Genomic DNA, 15,134 nt, shown 5'->3' on the forward strand with positions numbered 1-15,134 from the left:
TTCCGGAAGTACGTGGCCGTTACCATAGCGACCGCCGGCGTTCCGGACGTTCTGCAGAGCTGGGCGCTGGAGACAGCCCCGCACCCCGTGCTTGCTCAGACAAGCCGGCCACTGGAGCCTACGGAGAGCGGGTGACGCAGGCGATCTGGCCTCATCCTCCAGCCACACTGGCCCCCTGTCCTTTCCTGAAACACGCCACGCCGGAACGGGAGCTCGCCGGTCCGCTTCATTTGTCATAGGAACCAAAGTATAAAATTTAAAAAGGCGAGAGGCTTGGGTGGCTCAGTGGTTGAGCGCCTGCCTTTGGCTCCCGGAGTGATCCCTGAATCCTGGGACCAAATCCCACCCTGGGTCTCCCGTGGGGAGCCTGCTTCTCCCTCTGCCTGTGTCTCTGCCTCTCTCTATATATCTCTCATGAATGAATGAATGAATAAATAAATAAATAAATATCCTTAAAATAAAAAATTTTTAAAAGGGCCCCTGGGTGGCTCAGTCCGTAAAAGTGTCTGCCTGAGTCCTGAGATCCAGCCTGCTGCTCTCGCTCCTCCCCACTCCTGCTCTCTGTCGCTATGTCTTGTCTCTCTCTCGCTCTCAAACAAAATCTTTTTTAAAAATTTTAAATCCTTTGTGTACAATTGTAAATAACTTTACCATTTACCTGTTCTACAATTGGGAATAATTTTGCCATGCACTCACTCATTCTCACCGCAGGCATACTCTGATTCAATGCATACAGTAATTTTTTAATACTCTGTATATCTAAGAACCTAAATCCACGAATCAGGAAAGCTATCCTTGGTAGGAGCATTGGAAGCCCCAAGTGCCTCTACGATATGCCCTTCCCTCCCTGATGAACATTTTAAAAACAGCTTTACTAATAATTTACAGGATATAAAATTCACCCATTGTAAGTATACAATTAAATGATTTTTAGTAGATTTAGAGTTGGTCTATCTCCAACAAGAACACTTCCATCATCCAAAAAAGTTCCTTCCTACTGATTTGCACTTAATCTCTGCTCCCACACCAGGCCCTAGACTAGTCAGCTGACTCTATAAATTTACCTTTTCTGGACATTTCAGATACATGAAATCATATACTGTGTAGTCTGTTTCATCTGGTTTCTTTCATGTTGCATAATGCTTTTGAGGTCCATTTGTGTTGCACCATTATCAGTTTGGTTCTTTATGTTGCTGAATACTATTCCTTGTGTGGATATGACATTTTATTTATCCATTCACCAACTGATGGATATTTATGCTGTTTCTAGTTTCAAGTCATTATGAATATTGCTGCTATGAATGTTCGCTACATGCTTTTGCATAGACAAGTTTTCATTACTTTTGGATATATTCCTAGGAGTAGAATTGCTAAGTTACAAAATAAATTTATGTTCAACTTTTTGTTTATCTTTTATGTATTTTTAATTTTTATTTATTTATGATAGTCACACAGAGAGAGAGAGAGAGAGGCAGAGACACAGGCAGAGGGAGAAGCAGGCTCCATGCACCCGGAGCCCGACATGGGATTCGATCCCGGGTCTCCAGGATCGCGCCCTTGGCCAAAGGCAGGCGCCAAACCGCTGCGCCACCCAGGGATCCCTCATTTTCTTAATAGTGTCTTTTAGGGACAAGTTTTTAATTTTGATAAATCCCACTATCACTTATTCTTTTTTATGGAACATACTTTTGGTCTTGTGTCTAAGAAATCTTTGCCTGACCTGAAATCATGAATTTCTCCTCTAAGTTTTCTTCTAGAAGTTTTAAAGTGTTAGCGCTTATATACATGACTGTGGCCCACTTTGAGTTCATTTTGTGTGTATGGTGTGAGGTAAAGGCCTAAGTTTATTTTTTTAGAGATTTTATTTATTTATTCATGAGACACAGAGACACAGGCAGAGACACAGGCAGAGGGAGAAGCAGGCTCCCATCCGGGAGTCCAATGCGGAACTCGATCCCAGGACCCCAGAATCACGCCCTGAGCGGAAGGCAGATGCTCAACTGCCAAGCCACGCCCCACCCCCCTTTTTTTAAGTAACCTCTTTATCCAACATGGGGCCCAAACTTACAACCTCAAGGTCAAGCATCACATGCACTACCAACTGAGCCACTCAGGTGCCTGTTCGTTTTTTTATATACAATTATCCCAGGACAATTTTAAAAGCTTTCCTCTCAGGACACCTGGGTGGCTCAGTGATTGAACATCTGCCTTTGGCTCAGGTCGTGATCCTGGGATCCTGGGATCGAGTCCCACATCAGGCTCCCTACAGGGAGCCTGTTTCTCCCTCTACCTATGTCTCTGCTTCTGTGTGTCTGTCATGAATAGAATCGTTAAAAAAAAAAAAAAAAAAAAAATTCCTTTCTGGGCAGCCCGGGTGGCTCAGTGCCGCCTTCAGCCCAGGGCCTGATCCTGGAGACCCGGGGTTCAAGTCCCGCATGGAGCTCCCTGCATGGAGCCTGCTTCTCCCTCTGCCTGTGTCTCTGCCGCTGTGTCTCTCATGAATAAATACATAAAATCTTTAAAAAAAAAAATTCCTTTCTCCAGATCTTTGTCAAAAAACAAGTGACACAGATGTAAGGATTTCTGGACTCTTCTGTTGCATTACTTATATTCCTATTTTTATACCAATACCAAAGATTACTGAAGATTATAGTAAATTCTAAAGTCTGATGATGTAAGCCCTCCCACTTAAAAAATTTAGTGGGGGGATCCCTGGGTGGCACAGCGGTTTAGCGCCTGCCTTTAGCCCAGGGCGCGATCCTGGAGACGTGGGATCCAATCCCACGTCGGGCTCCCGGTGCATGGGGCCTGCTTCTCCCTCTACCTATGTCTCTGCCTCTCTCTCTCTCTCTGTGTGTGACTATCATAAATAAAAAAAATAAAAAATAAATAAATAAAAATTTAGTGGGGGCACCTGGGTGGCTTAATTAAGCATCTGCCTTCAGCTCAGGTCATAATCCCAGGGTCCTTGGATGGAGCCTCCTGAGCTGCACTCCATGCTACAAGAGGAGTCTGCTTCTCCCTCTCCCTCTGCCCCTCACCCTGCCCATGCTCTCTCTCAGGTAAAAATTTTTAATAAAATAAGGGGATCCCTGGGTGGCGCAGCGGTTTGGCGCCTGCCTTTGGCTCAGGATGCGATCCTGGAGACCTAGGATCGAATCCCACGTCGGGCTCCCAGTGCATGGAGCCTGCTTCTCCCTCTGCCTCTCTCTCTCTATCATAAATAAATAAAAATTAAAAAAATAATAAAATTTTTTTTAAATTAAAAATTGTTTTACTACTCCAGACCCTTTGCATTTCCATATACATCTTATGACCAGCTTATCAATTTCTACACAAAAATGCTGCCGGAATAGGGATTTTATTGTACAGATCACTTTGAGAATTGGCATCTTAACAATATGGAGTCTTCCAAACCATGAATGTGAAATGCCTATTTATTAAGATCAGGATTTTCAACTTGGGTGTTAATCACACTTGTAGCCAGTAATTCTTTATTGCTCAGGCTGTCTTATGCATTGTACGATGATTCACTGCATCTTTGACCTCTACCCACTAGATGCTAAAAGCTTCCCCTTCCCCAGATTGTGACTACTAAAAATGTCTCCACACATTGCTAAGTCTCTCTCAGTGGGAAAAATCACCACTGGTTGGGAACCTCTCATTTAGACCATCTTTAATTTCTCTCAACAATACCTTTTGTTGTACGTTATAAGTACCTTGCACTTTTGTTAAATTTATTCCAAAGTATAGCATTAAAATGAATGCAATCATGTGAATGTAACTTTAATTTCATTTTCACATGTTCTTGTTGTAGAAATACAATTTATTTTTGCATATTTATACCTTTTGAACATTTATCAGTTCTAGTTATTTATGTGTCCGTGTGTAGATTCCCTGGCATTTGTCTATGTACAGGTTCATAACATCTGTGAATAGTTTCTTTTCCTTTTTCCTCTTTCTTCCCTTTACTAACAGTACAGGTGAGAGTCTTCAGCACAATACTGAACAGAGTGGCAAGAGCAGACATCTTTGCCTTGCTCCAGATCTTCAGCATCTCTTTACCATCCAGTCCAATCCCTTTTTCAAGATGACCAAATTCCCTTCTATTCCTATTTTGTCAAAATGTTGCATTTTATACATAAACTTTTCTGTACCAACTGGGATAATTTCATAATTTGTGCCTTTTACTCTATTTATCTGATGCTATACAGTAATTGGCATTTGAATGGTAAACCAATCTTGCATTCCTAGGATAAATTCTACTTGGTCATGATGTAGAATGTTACCAGCTTTGCTTTGCTACTATTTTGCTGAGGACTTTTGTATCAGTGTTTATGGGGGAAAACCGGTCTGTAATATTTTCTTTGTAGTCTTTAATTTTGGTTTAAGGGTAATACTGGTCTCAAAATCATTTGGGAAGTGATCCTTCTCTAGCTTCGGAGTTTGTAAAAAATTGGGAAGCCTCTTCTTTGAATATTTGGCAGAACTTAACGTCAAGAACTTAGATGAGGATCTTCAACCTCGAGTCGTCTGGGCCCAGGCATTTCTTTAGAAGACTTTAAATGATCAATTCAACTTCTTTTATAGACCTATTCAGATGTTCTATTTCTTGTTAAATCAGTTGGTAATTCAGGTCTTTCTAGAAACTTGCCTATTTCACCTAAGTTGGCATAAAATTCATAACATTCCTTTACAATCCTTTCCAACTTCTGTAGAATTAGTAATGATGTCTTCTCCCTCCTGAGTTTGGTAATTTATCTTTTTTTTTTTTTTTTTTGGTAATTTGGTAATTTATCTTTTGTTGCTGGTCACTCTCCTATCTTGAACCATAAAGTGTTCTTAGTAATGGAAGTCACTCATGGCACAGCACCAAGATTGAAGTCATGTAGGTGCCCGACATCATACAGACTCCATCCAAACCATAATCTCACGACTTCCAAGGTTCCTTGAATTTGAGAGAATTATGCTCTACTTGTCTCTCCACAAGTTAGGCATGAAATGCTACTCCTAGTCCCTCAGAATGTGACCTTATCAATAGCATCACTGTAGATGTAACTAGTTAAGATGTTATACTGAAGGATTACCCTTAATCCAATATGATCAATATCATTATAAGATGGTCATGTGAAGACAGAGGGAGACCACCACATGACCACAAAGGTAGAGATAGGAGTCATACAGCTGCAAGCCAAAGAATCCCAGAGATCAAGAGATCATTGCAAATCATTAAGATTATCTAATAGGTTTCAGAGTGAACGTGGCCTGATTTCAGACTCCTAGCCTCCAGAACTTCCAAATTTCTGTTAAGTCTCCCAGCTTAGGGTATTTTGTTGCAGTAGTCCCAAGGAAACCAATACAGAGACATAAATATCTTTTGTTTAACCAACTATTACTTTGGGCTTATCCATTTCTTGCAGCTAATACTAATCTTGATAGATACAGTGAGGATGTTCAGATTCTATCAAAAGCATCAACCTTTTTTGTAGCCTCAGCAAACATTAGCTTAGTATCATTAGCAAAAGTTTATCGGTTTCCAGGAGAACAAGAAAGATTGTGAAATAAACAGTGACAAAATGGAAGTAACCATAGTTCCAATGGTAAATTGAAAAATGAAATCTAGGGGATCCCTGGGTGGCTCGGCAGTTTAGCGCCTGCCTTTAGCCCAGGGCAGGATCCTGGAGTCTCAGAATTGAGTCCCACATTGGGCTCCCCACAGGGAGCCTGCTTCTCCCTCTGCCTATGTCTCTGCCTCTCTCTCTGTGTCTCTCATGTATACATATATACAATCTTTAAAAAAAAATGAAATCTAGGATAAGGTGACTTGAGGAGAAATAACAGCACCTACGTTTATAGAGTACCTATTGTGTCTGTATTTTATTGGCTTCTTTAAACCTTCATCAAAACCTATGAAATAGGGATCCCTGGGTGGCGCAGCGGTTTGGCGCCTGCCTTTGGCCCAGGGCGCGATCCTGGAGACCCGGGATTGAATCCCACGTCGGGCTCCTGGTGCATGGAGCCTGCTTCTCCCTCTGCCTGTGTCTCTGCCTCTCTCTGTGTGTGACTATCATAAATAAATTTTTTTAAAAAATCACAATTAAAAAATAAATAAATAAAAAACCTATGAAATAGATTTTTCACATTTTTACAATTTAAAAATATAAAAACTGAGACCCAGACGGTTAAGTGTCCTGTCCAAGATGCTACTGGTGGCAAAAAGCTAGAAATGGAAATGGACTCCAAAGCCTATACTTGTTTCACTCTACAATGCTGGCTAACAAAGACAGGGTTGCTAGAGAAGAGGGAAGTATGCTTGGGCCCACAGAAATGAAGCCAGTAGGAGGGAGAAGCTGGAAACGCACAGAAACTACCATGAAATTCATGTGCCAGTTTTAATACAAAGGACTTTTAACATATAACTGACAATCCCATCTGCTCTCAGAAAAAGCAGAGAGCAGGGGCTATTCTTTTTCCTACTAAACAGTTCATAATAATAATGGCATTATCTCCAACCTTTACATTAAAAAAAATAAGTCCAGTTCATTTGCTTGAACATGCCCAGAATATCTCCAGATGAGAACTAGTAACACTGTCTCCTAGAAGGGTAATCGGGTGGAAGACTTTTCTTTCACCTTTTGTGTGTTAATTTAGAAAAACATTGAGCAAAAAAAAAAAGGCTTTTTTTTCAGTCTAGAAACTTTAGAAAATGCAGATAAAATTTAAAGAAAATCCATTTGCAGGGTGCCTGGGTGGCATAGTCCAGTCCAGCTCTTGGTTTTGCCTCAGGTCATGATCTCAGGGCCTTGAGATTGAGCTCCGCATCAGGCTCCATGCTGTGTGGGCAGTCTGCCTAAGGCTCTCTCTGAAAGAAATCTTTATAAAAATTCACTTGTAATTCTAGGACCCAAAGATTACCACTTATCATATATACACATATATATCTAGGTTGCTTGGCTTTATTTTTAAAAAGATTTTATTTATTCGAGAAAGAGAGAGAGAGAAAGAGGCAGAGACACAGACTGAGGAGAAGCAGCTCCATGCAGGAAGCCCAATGAGGGACTTGATCCTGGGACTCCACAATCACGCCCTGGGCTGAAAGCAGGTGCCAAACTGCTGAGCCACCCAGGTTGCTTGTCTTTAAAACTGGGGTCATAATAAATATAAAAGCGTGTGTGTGTGTGTGTGGGGGGGGGGTGTTCCCCCAATAGATTGTTGCCATAATATCTTGTGGTAGATAGCTAATCTACTGCAAATCCAGTCTTCCCTCCTCCTTAGCCAAAACCCAATTTCACGTGGTGTGGCACTGTATATGACAATTTCTCAGCCTTCTTTGCCTAAGGTGTGGCAAGGTCACTAAACAGACAATAAGATGTGAACACAAGTATCACATGAAACTTCTAGGAAGCCTTATGAATGTCCATTTTCCTTTATTACCTTCCTCCCCTTCCTTCCTGTGCCTTGGAATGTCAGCATCTCAAGCCATCATTGTGTAGTATGTTGAGGAGCATATCCTTGGGTGATTTAGGGATGGCTGGAGCCTGGGCCCCTAATGACTTTGTGATGCTTCTAACAGCAATAGTTCTGGACTATTTCTGGCCTTTAAAAAAAAAAAAAGATTTTATTTATTCTCGAGACACAGAGAGAGAGACACACACACACACAGAGACAGAAACAGACATGGGCAGGAAAAGCAGGCTCCATGCAAGGAGCCCAACGTGGGACTCAATTCCGGAATCAGGCTCTGAGCCAAAGGCTCAACCACTGAACCACCCAGGCATCCCTCTGGCCTTGTTTTTTTTTTTTTTTTTTTTTTAAAGATTTTATTTATTCATGAGAGACACAGAGAGAGAGAGAGAGAGAGAGAGAGAGGCAGAGACATAGGCAGAGGGAAAAGCAAGCTCTATGCAGGGAGCCCGATGTGGGACTTGATCTCAGGACTCCAGGATCACATCCAGGGCCGAAGGCAGATGCTCAACCGCTGAGCCACCCAGGCATCCCACTCTGGCCTTGTTTTTATCGAGAAAATAAACCTTTGTATTTAGGCCACTGTAATATTTCTTCATTAAACATGCTGCTAGTCATGTGCTTTTTTAAGGAATAAACAATGAATAATATAGAATGCCTTTCTCTAAGTCTATTGAGATGACCAAATAGTCCAGTTAAGCTACTGGATGTGGTAAACTGCAATCCCAAAAATGCTTTGTACAGTGTATTCTTTAAATATGCCACTGGCTTTAAAGCTAATATTTTGCATATGCATTCAAAAAAAAGAAGAGACTAAGTTATCTACTTCAGATTTTGGTGTCAGGGTTACAAATTCTAGTATGCACAGCTTTGGTTACAAAATTAACTGAATGTCTTATAGGAAAAGTGTTCATCCTTAGTTTCTAAGTGTTCTGTTACAGACTTCATCTTTTAACTAGGCTTGGTAGGCTTGGGGATGTGTCTTTTTTTTGGGGGGGGATGTGTTTCAAAATGGCTAGAATTCTTCTAGTGTCTAGATTTCAGAATATAGTTTCCAATTAGCATTAATTTTTTGTTACCTTTCTATCCTTGATGTTTACTGTGTCTCAGTATTAATTTGAAACTCACCAAATTTTAAATATTTGCTTTTTATTTTAGGAGATAAACTTTTTTTAAAAAAAGATTTTATTTATTTATTTATTCATGAGAGAGAGAGAGAGAAGCAGGTTCCATGCAGGGAGCCTGATGTGGGACTCGATCCCAGGACTCCAGGATCATGTCCTGGGCTGAAGGCAGGCACTAAACCGCTGAGCCACCCAGGGATCCCCTAGGAGATAAACTTTCTAATTATGGGCAAGTCAACTCTGTTCATGTGCTGGAAGAAAACCAAATGGACAGGCTAACAGCAAATAGTAAATTAAAAAAGATTCGTAGCTATGTGCCATGCAGTATTGTAGTTGCTTTACATATATTAACTTTTGATTCTCAAAAAAATTCCATTATGCACTTCATAGAGGAGGAATCTGAAGAAGATAAATTACTTACTCAAGGTCACATGGCTTCTTGGAGGTAGTAGTGAAGCTAAAGAGCTGAATTATAAGTTTAGAGCTGACTTAATTATCAAATTGTTTGGGGCTTCAGAAGACCTCAAATGTTAAAATCGTATGTATCTGAAACCTGTAACACTGCAGTATGTTTCTACAATTTTAACTTTTAAAAACTCAAAAAAATGTTATCTCTAGAAGGGGAATAAAAATTGGAAGAATGTTCACTTTTTTTAAAATGCAAGCTTTTTCAGAACAAAGGTGGTATAATTGGGAATACACTGGGCAAGGGAGAGAAAGTCCTAGATTTCTTTCATTCCAGCTGACAATGAATGTGTAAGGTCCATTAAATCTGAATCTTAAGTGCCTCAAGTATATAATGAAAGGCTTGGCTCATCTCACCTGAGGACATTTCCTTTGTCTTACCAGGCCCCACCTCTTTCTATAATATTTTTTTTTTAATTTTTATTTATTTATGATAGTTACAGAGCGAGAGAGAGGCAGAGACACAGGCAGAGGGAGAAGCAGGCTCCATGCACCGGGAGCCCGATGTGGGATTCGATCCTGGGTCTCCAGGATCACGCCCTGGGCCAAAGGCAGGCGCCAAACCGCTGCGCCACCCAGGGATCCCGCCCCACCTCTTTCTAGATGGAAAATGCCAGGCCATAACTTTATTTAAAAAACGAACAAACTAAAAAAAAAAAAAAAAAAAAAAAAAAACCAACAAACTCGGGATCCCTGGGTGGTTCAGTGGTTTAGCACCTGCCTTCCGGCAGGGTGTGATCCTGGAGTTCTGGGATCGAGTCCCACATTGGGCTCCCTGCATGGAGCCTGCTTCTCCGTCTGCCTGTGTCTCTGCCTCTCTCTATGTCTCTCATGAATAAATAAATAAAATCTTAAAAAAAAAAAAAAAAAAAAAGAACGAACTAAAACCACCATGCCAGGTCACTCTCCTACTATGTTCATCAAAAGAAAAAACAAAACATATGATGATAGAATTTTATATTTTGGGGCTGGGTCAGCATCTTCTACATGAGATATATTTAAATAATTTGTTTTGTAAACACTAGCAATCAAGCATTCCTTGTATTTTAGAATATCATCTTTGCTTTCTACCCTGAATGTTTAGTCTCTCAATTTACAGTTGTTTTGTCTTGCTTGTTTTTAAAAAGGAGGCTTCACGCTGGGCTTGAGATCCGAACCTCAGATGAAGAATTGAGCTGAGATCAAGAGTTGGACGCTCAACCGAGTCACCCAGGCACCCCACGTCATTTTTAATAAGTAATATTCATATTCTTTGGGTCATTACGCCATTTACTCTGTTTTCAACATTTCCAACCTCCATAGCCCATTTAGGCTCACAGTGGCTCAAAGATCAACAAGGTTCTATCCTAGTCTTAAATTTGTTGAAAGAGATAAAGGGAGAAGAGTCACCTCCTAGTTGTCATGAAAAAACATGGCATTATCAAAACACGAAAGGACTTTCTTGTGGTTGCAGCCAAGTGCTCATTCTTGGCAGCTGCCAGAGGGTAGGGAGCACACAAAGTTAGAAAATAGCAATGAACAATTAAGCATTCAGCTTGACTGCAGGTACTTTCAAGGGCATTAGGAAGTCATTCAGGGTATCTCAGCGAGGGGTCAAGTGGCCAGATGTGTTAGAAAACTTTGATGGTGGCAAGTATAATGGTTCAGAGAATTGGAGGCAGATTACTGTACCCCTTTCCCCCTTCACTAAAAGCCAAATCAGGGCCATGACCATGTGAATGCAGGGGAGGGCAAGATGTTGTATTTAGAAATATACTAGATGACAAAAATGAATGGCTCTAGAAGGAGCAGGAATCAAGTATCCATGAAGGCTCAGAAAGGTGCTTTCAAATAAAAGTACATGTAGGGCAAAGGGGAGGCTGGGTTCCATTTTAAGCATTCAGAGCCTAAGACAACAGTAAAACCTGCAGATAACCACTGATGAATATGGATCTGACGTCAGCAAGGAGGTAAAGGCTTGACATAGAGGTTTAGGACCCATCTAGTGGTTAACTGCCCAGATGTGCTTACAAGAGTCCTAAGGACTAAACCCTGGAGCAATGCCACATTTAAAAAGGGACAGAGGAAAACAGTCATAGAGGTATATTAAGAGATGGGGTGAGCAGGATTCTGGAAGAATTCAGGTAAGGGAAATACTGATCCTCAGTGCCAGATCTCCACCTAAGACATGATGGAGTTGTCTCTGCACTAGAGCAGAAGATCCACGAAGGGAACGAGTTTTGCTGTTGGATCTGCAGTGCTTACAACAGTGCTGGGCTCTTAGTAGCCAGTCAAAAGGATACAGGCCAGGTCTTCAGTAGTTACCGAACTTGATCATTAGAAGGCACTGATGATAAACACCAGGGCCACTTTCAGGAACTGCCCCTCTCCCCCCACATCCCTACCCTGTCCAACTCCACCTAAGCATGGCTGGGAGTCTGCCTCCTGGAAGACAGAAGGTTGAGACAGACACGGGTTCACCACTGAACCAGGGGGTAAAAATCTCATGTGTCTCAATCACCCATTTTAATAAAGTTCTACATAGGTAGACATCATCATTATGACGGGTTCCTCTTAAAGACTATGAAATTACCTAGAGCCCATAAAAGCTATACAGAACCATTGAACATGCAAGTAATTTTAGATTAAAATGAATCTTATGGGAGTTATGCCAAGTGAAGAAGTTGTCCATCACTTATCTGTTTTATGAGTTTTCACATTTGCTTACAAATTAGTATAGCTAGATGATCTTTTACAGCTCCCATCCCCAACAAGTACTGTTGGTGGAGTTCTCACTATATGCCGAAGTTCAAAGATCAAACTGGAAAGTACCAGATTTTGTGATAAAGAACCCCAAATAGAGCCTTGTGGTTCCTGAGGTAGAATCCTGCTCTGACAGATGAGCAGCTGGGATTCCCAAGTCCATCAGGCCCTGTTGGCAAGGCGAGGCTCACTTCCCCTACTGACCAGCAAAACAGGACTGGAGAAGCTGTTGGCCCACAGCAGGCACTTGCTGACAATGGCTGATAAACCTGAACTTTCCCTGCAAACCACTCCAGCTGTTTGGACCCCCAGGGACTCTCCCTTCACTAAAGCCCCTCTTTGAGTACCACAGCCTAAAATACTCCTATTTCCTCCACAGGGAGAAGGGCCCTTCAGGCTTAGTGCCTCTAAATGCAACAGGCTCTGCATCTATTTACTCAAGACTCCACAAAGCATATTTGCTACACGGGTATTTATTTAAGGACTTTCTATATTCAGTCACCACTGAAATCACTGCTAAGCTCTTTCCGTATCTATTTGCGTCACAGTTCTTCATGTTGGGCGGTGAGGTCGACAGGCAAGGGTGAGCCTGTTAGTTATGATTGATGATGACCAGCATGGCGTCACAATCGAAGAGCTCTGAGAGTAAACACTCGTGGAGGAAGAGGATGAGAATGGAGAGGAGGGTTCTGAGGAAGGGCCCAGACAGGCTGCCCCACCCAAAGAACCTGAGGCCTGCATGAGGCCTGGGATCTGCTTTCCCCTCTGCCCTGGAAGGTTCTCTCTGGGTGATTCTAAGGCACAGTGGTGAAGGACATGATTGGCCCACTGAGTGTGGTCCTCTGGTCTAGTGGCAGCCCCTCGCCTGGCTAACAGTGCAACAAGCATTCCATTTAGAAGATCTTCTCAAACACATGCAAGCAGCATTCTCTAATGGAAATGGAGACAAGGTCTTTCTTGGAAGAGAGTGCCCCAGAAGACACTCTCTGCCCCAAGACCAACCAGGTCCCTTTTAAGGTCCCTGAGAACAGCAGCCTGGGAGCAACCAAGACTTTCAAAGGCTGACAAGGCACAGAGTGGATGAATGAAAAGATAACAATACATGGAAAAAACAAAACACAACACAACTTTGGCTTATACCTCCAACCTGAGGCAGGGACTTCCGTGTCCACCAACATGCAGAAACAGATGATTGTAGCAGATGGCTGTCAGAAATGCTTTAGCATTTCCCACACGGTCCACACCTCAAGCCCTCTGCTCTACCCTCCCCCACAACCCCCCCCAATACACACACACACACACACACACACACACACACACAAATAGTATCTGCAAGAATAAGTCAGAGGTTGGGATCCAAAGCCTGAAGTCAGGATAGAACACTTGGCACTCCGTACTAAATCACCATGATTAGTCCTATCTAGACAGCAAAATTCACATTAGCCTAAGCTCAAATGGCAGGGTCTGTCTTGTGAAAAGTTAGGCTGCACCCAAGACTGCCAGATCTGGAAAGTCTTTCACTTCTCCTACTTCGCTGAAAGGCTGTCCACCCTGGTTGAATGTCAGCTTATACCGTAACCGGATGGGCTCCTGGACAAAGATAGAAGACATTAAATTAGTGGGGAGAGACACAGACCAGCCCAATGTAAGAGCTTTTACCCACCCAGTAGTCACCAAAGAATAGCATATCATGTTAACTCCATGCCAGCGAGGCCTTCAAACCACCATATGACAGGAACACCTGGCCAGGACCCTCTAGGACGACACATACAAGGGGAGCCAGCCATACATCCTCGGAGAATTACCACACCTTTGCAGTCCTGAGGTGGACCACAACTCAGAGACCACCTAAGGAGGGACAGGCAGAATTCACACCCTTTCAGAGAACTCCATGGTACAGGGGGAGTTTGTGTCACTCTCTTGGTTCCCAGCTCATGGGAAACTGGTCACAGATCTTCCTTCAATGAGCCCCCGAAGAAAAACAGACTCAGAGAGGAATATTCCACCACCACTCCCAACCGGAGACTTTAGAGCAAGACCTAAATAAACCTTTCAACCTATCATGTTGTCTATCTTCAGTTCAGGGCCCCACCCCCCATCCCCTTGCTATCAAAGTTACCAGAACATACTTTGTGTGGATTGTCAAGCAACAGCATCTGAGAGATCACAGCTGGAGGCATCAATGGACTGAATGCAGGGAGCTTGGAGCTGGATGCCGGCTGCAGCTTCACTCTCATGGACTATCGGGGAGAGAAAAATCCATTATCTAACTCATTCCTAACAAAGTACAGCTTCAAAGATGGAGTTTACGTAAACACCCATCAAATTAAAGGGTTCAAAAATCCTTTCCTTCCATAAACAGAAGTTGTGTGGTTAATGCTGGCTTCTGAGAGGCAACATGAGGAGCTAGGGCATACCTTGGGCTGAGTTCTAATTCTGTTTCTTACTAGTTCTGGGAACTTGGGCAAAATACTTAACCTTTCTGAGCCCTAGATGAGAAATTTATAAAATACAGGTAACAATAACAAATCCCACAAAACTACCATGAGGATGAGATGATACATATCTTTATTTTTGCCTACCTCAAATCTTTCCTTTCAGGACCTCCTTTCCCTGTTCATTGTGACACTGGTATGGCTATTAATCAATGGGGCCCTACTTCCCTTGGAAAGGAATGGATGCAGTATATAAGTTGGCCAGAGTACCTCATATCCCTTAACACAAGTTACTGGTCCCAGGTATGCAAGTAATGCCAGCAGAGCCAATCCTAGCTCTTTCTTGGGTAATCAATATGCGTGCCTCATATCACATGGAAGTTTCCTTCTGAGATAAAAAGAGTTAAGGAGGTTAAGAACTATGTCACTCCAGGGATCCCTGGGTGGCGCAGCGGTTTGGCGCCTGCCTTTGGCCCAGGGCGCGATCCTGGAGACCCGGATCGAATCCCACGTCGGGCTCCCGGTGCATGGAGCCTGCTTCTCCCTCTGCCTGTGTCTCTGCCTCTCTCTCTCTGTGTGACTATCATAAATAAATTTAAAAAAAAAAAAAAAAAGAACTATGTCACTCCAGAGCTGCTGATAGCCATTTCCATGCTCTGTGGATTCTGCTGGAGAATAGGCTCCAAAGAAGAAACCAAAGTCAAGAGGCAGAAAGAGACAGATTCTTAAGGAATCATTTTAAGAACTTATCTGGATCCAGCCACATCTGAAGTCAGATATTCAGAAATCCCCAGTTACACAAGCCGATCAAATTCCCCCCTTTGATCTTAAATTCCTCTGAAGATTGTGTCTCTGATACCTAACTAAAAGATAATGTCCTAGCAAAGGACCTGGCACTCAAACA

General features: G+C 42.4%; 1 protein-coding gene and 2 long non-coding RNA genes across 4 annotated transcripts in view; 1 reads left to right on the forward strand and 2 right to left on the reverse strand.

Annotated features, from left to right (window-relative positions):
• Positions 1-41: 41 nt before the first annotated feature.
• On the forward strand, positions 42-13,945 carry LOC144319186 (uncharacterized). Its single transcript, XR_013385090.1, has 3 exons — positions 42-219; positions 10,181-10,289; positions 12,175-13,945. It is a non-coding gene; the product is annotated as an uncharacterized LOC144319186 (long non-coding RNA).
• LOC144319188 (uncharacterized) lies at positions 4,664-9,699 on the reverse strand. The gene is made up of 2 exons (XR_013385092.1): positions 9,647-9,699; positions 4,664-9,444 (listed from the first exon to the last, which is right to left on the reverse strand). It is a non-coding gene; the product is annotated as an uncharacterized LOC144319188 (long non-coding RNA).
• GGA2 (golgi associated, gamma adaptin ear containing, ARF binding protein 2) overlaps positions 12,253-15,134 on the reverse strand; it is a 33,283-nt gene continuing 30,401 nt past the window's right edge. For both annotated transcript variants that reach the window (XM_077907008.1, XM_077907007.1), the window contains exons 16-17: positions 13,925-14,035; positions 12,253-13,385 (exon numbers count right to left, since the gene is read on the reverse strand). In XM_077907008.1, coding sequence (XP_077763134.1) covers positions 13,275-13,385; positions 13,925-14,035 — 222 coding nt within the window. In that variant the 3' untranslated portion in view covers positions 12,253-13,274. The remainder of the gene's footprint in view (positions 13,386-13,924; positions 14,036-15,134) is intronic.

This window comes from Canis aureus, chromosome 8, assembly GCF_053574225.1.
Source record: "Canis aureus isolate CA01 chromosome 8, VMU_Caureus_v.1.0, whole genome shotgun sequence".
Lineage (NCBI taxonomy): Eukaryota > Metazoa > Chordata > Mammalia > Carnivora > Canidae > Canis > Canis aureus.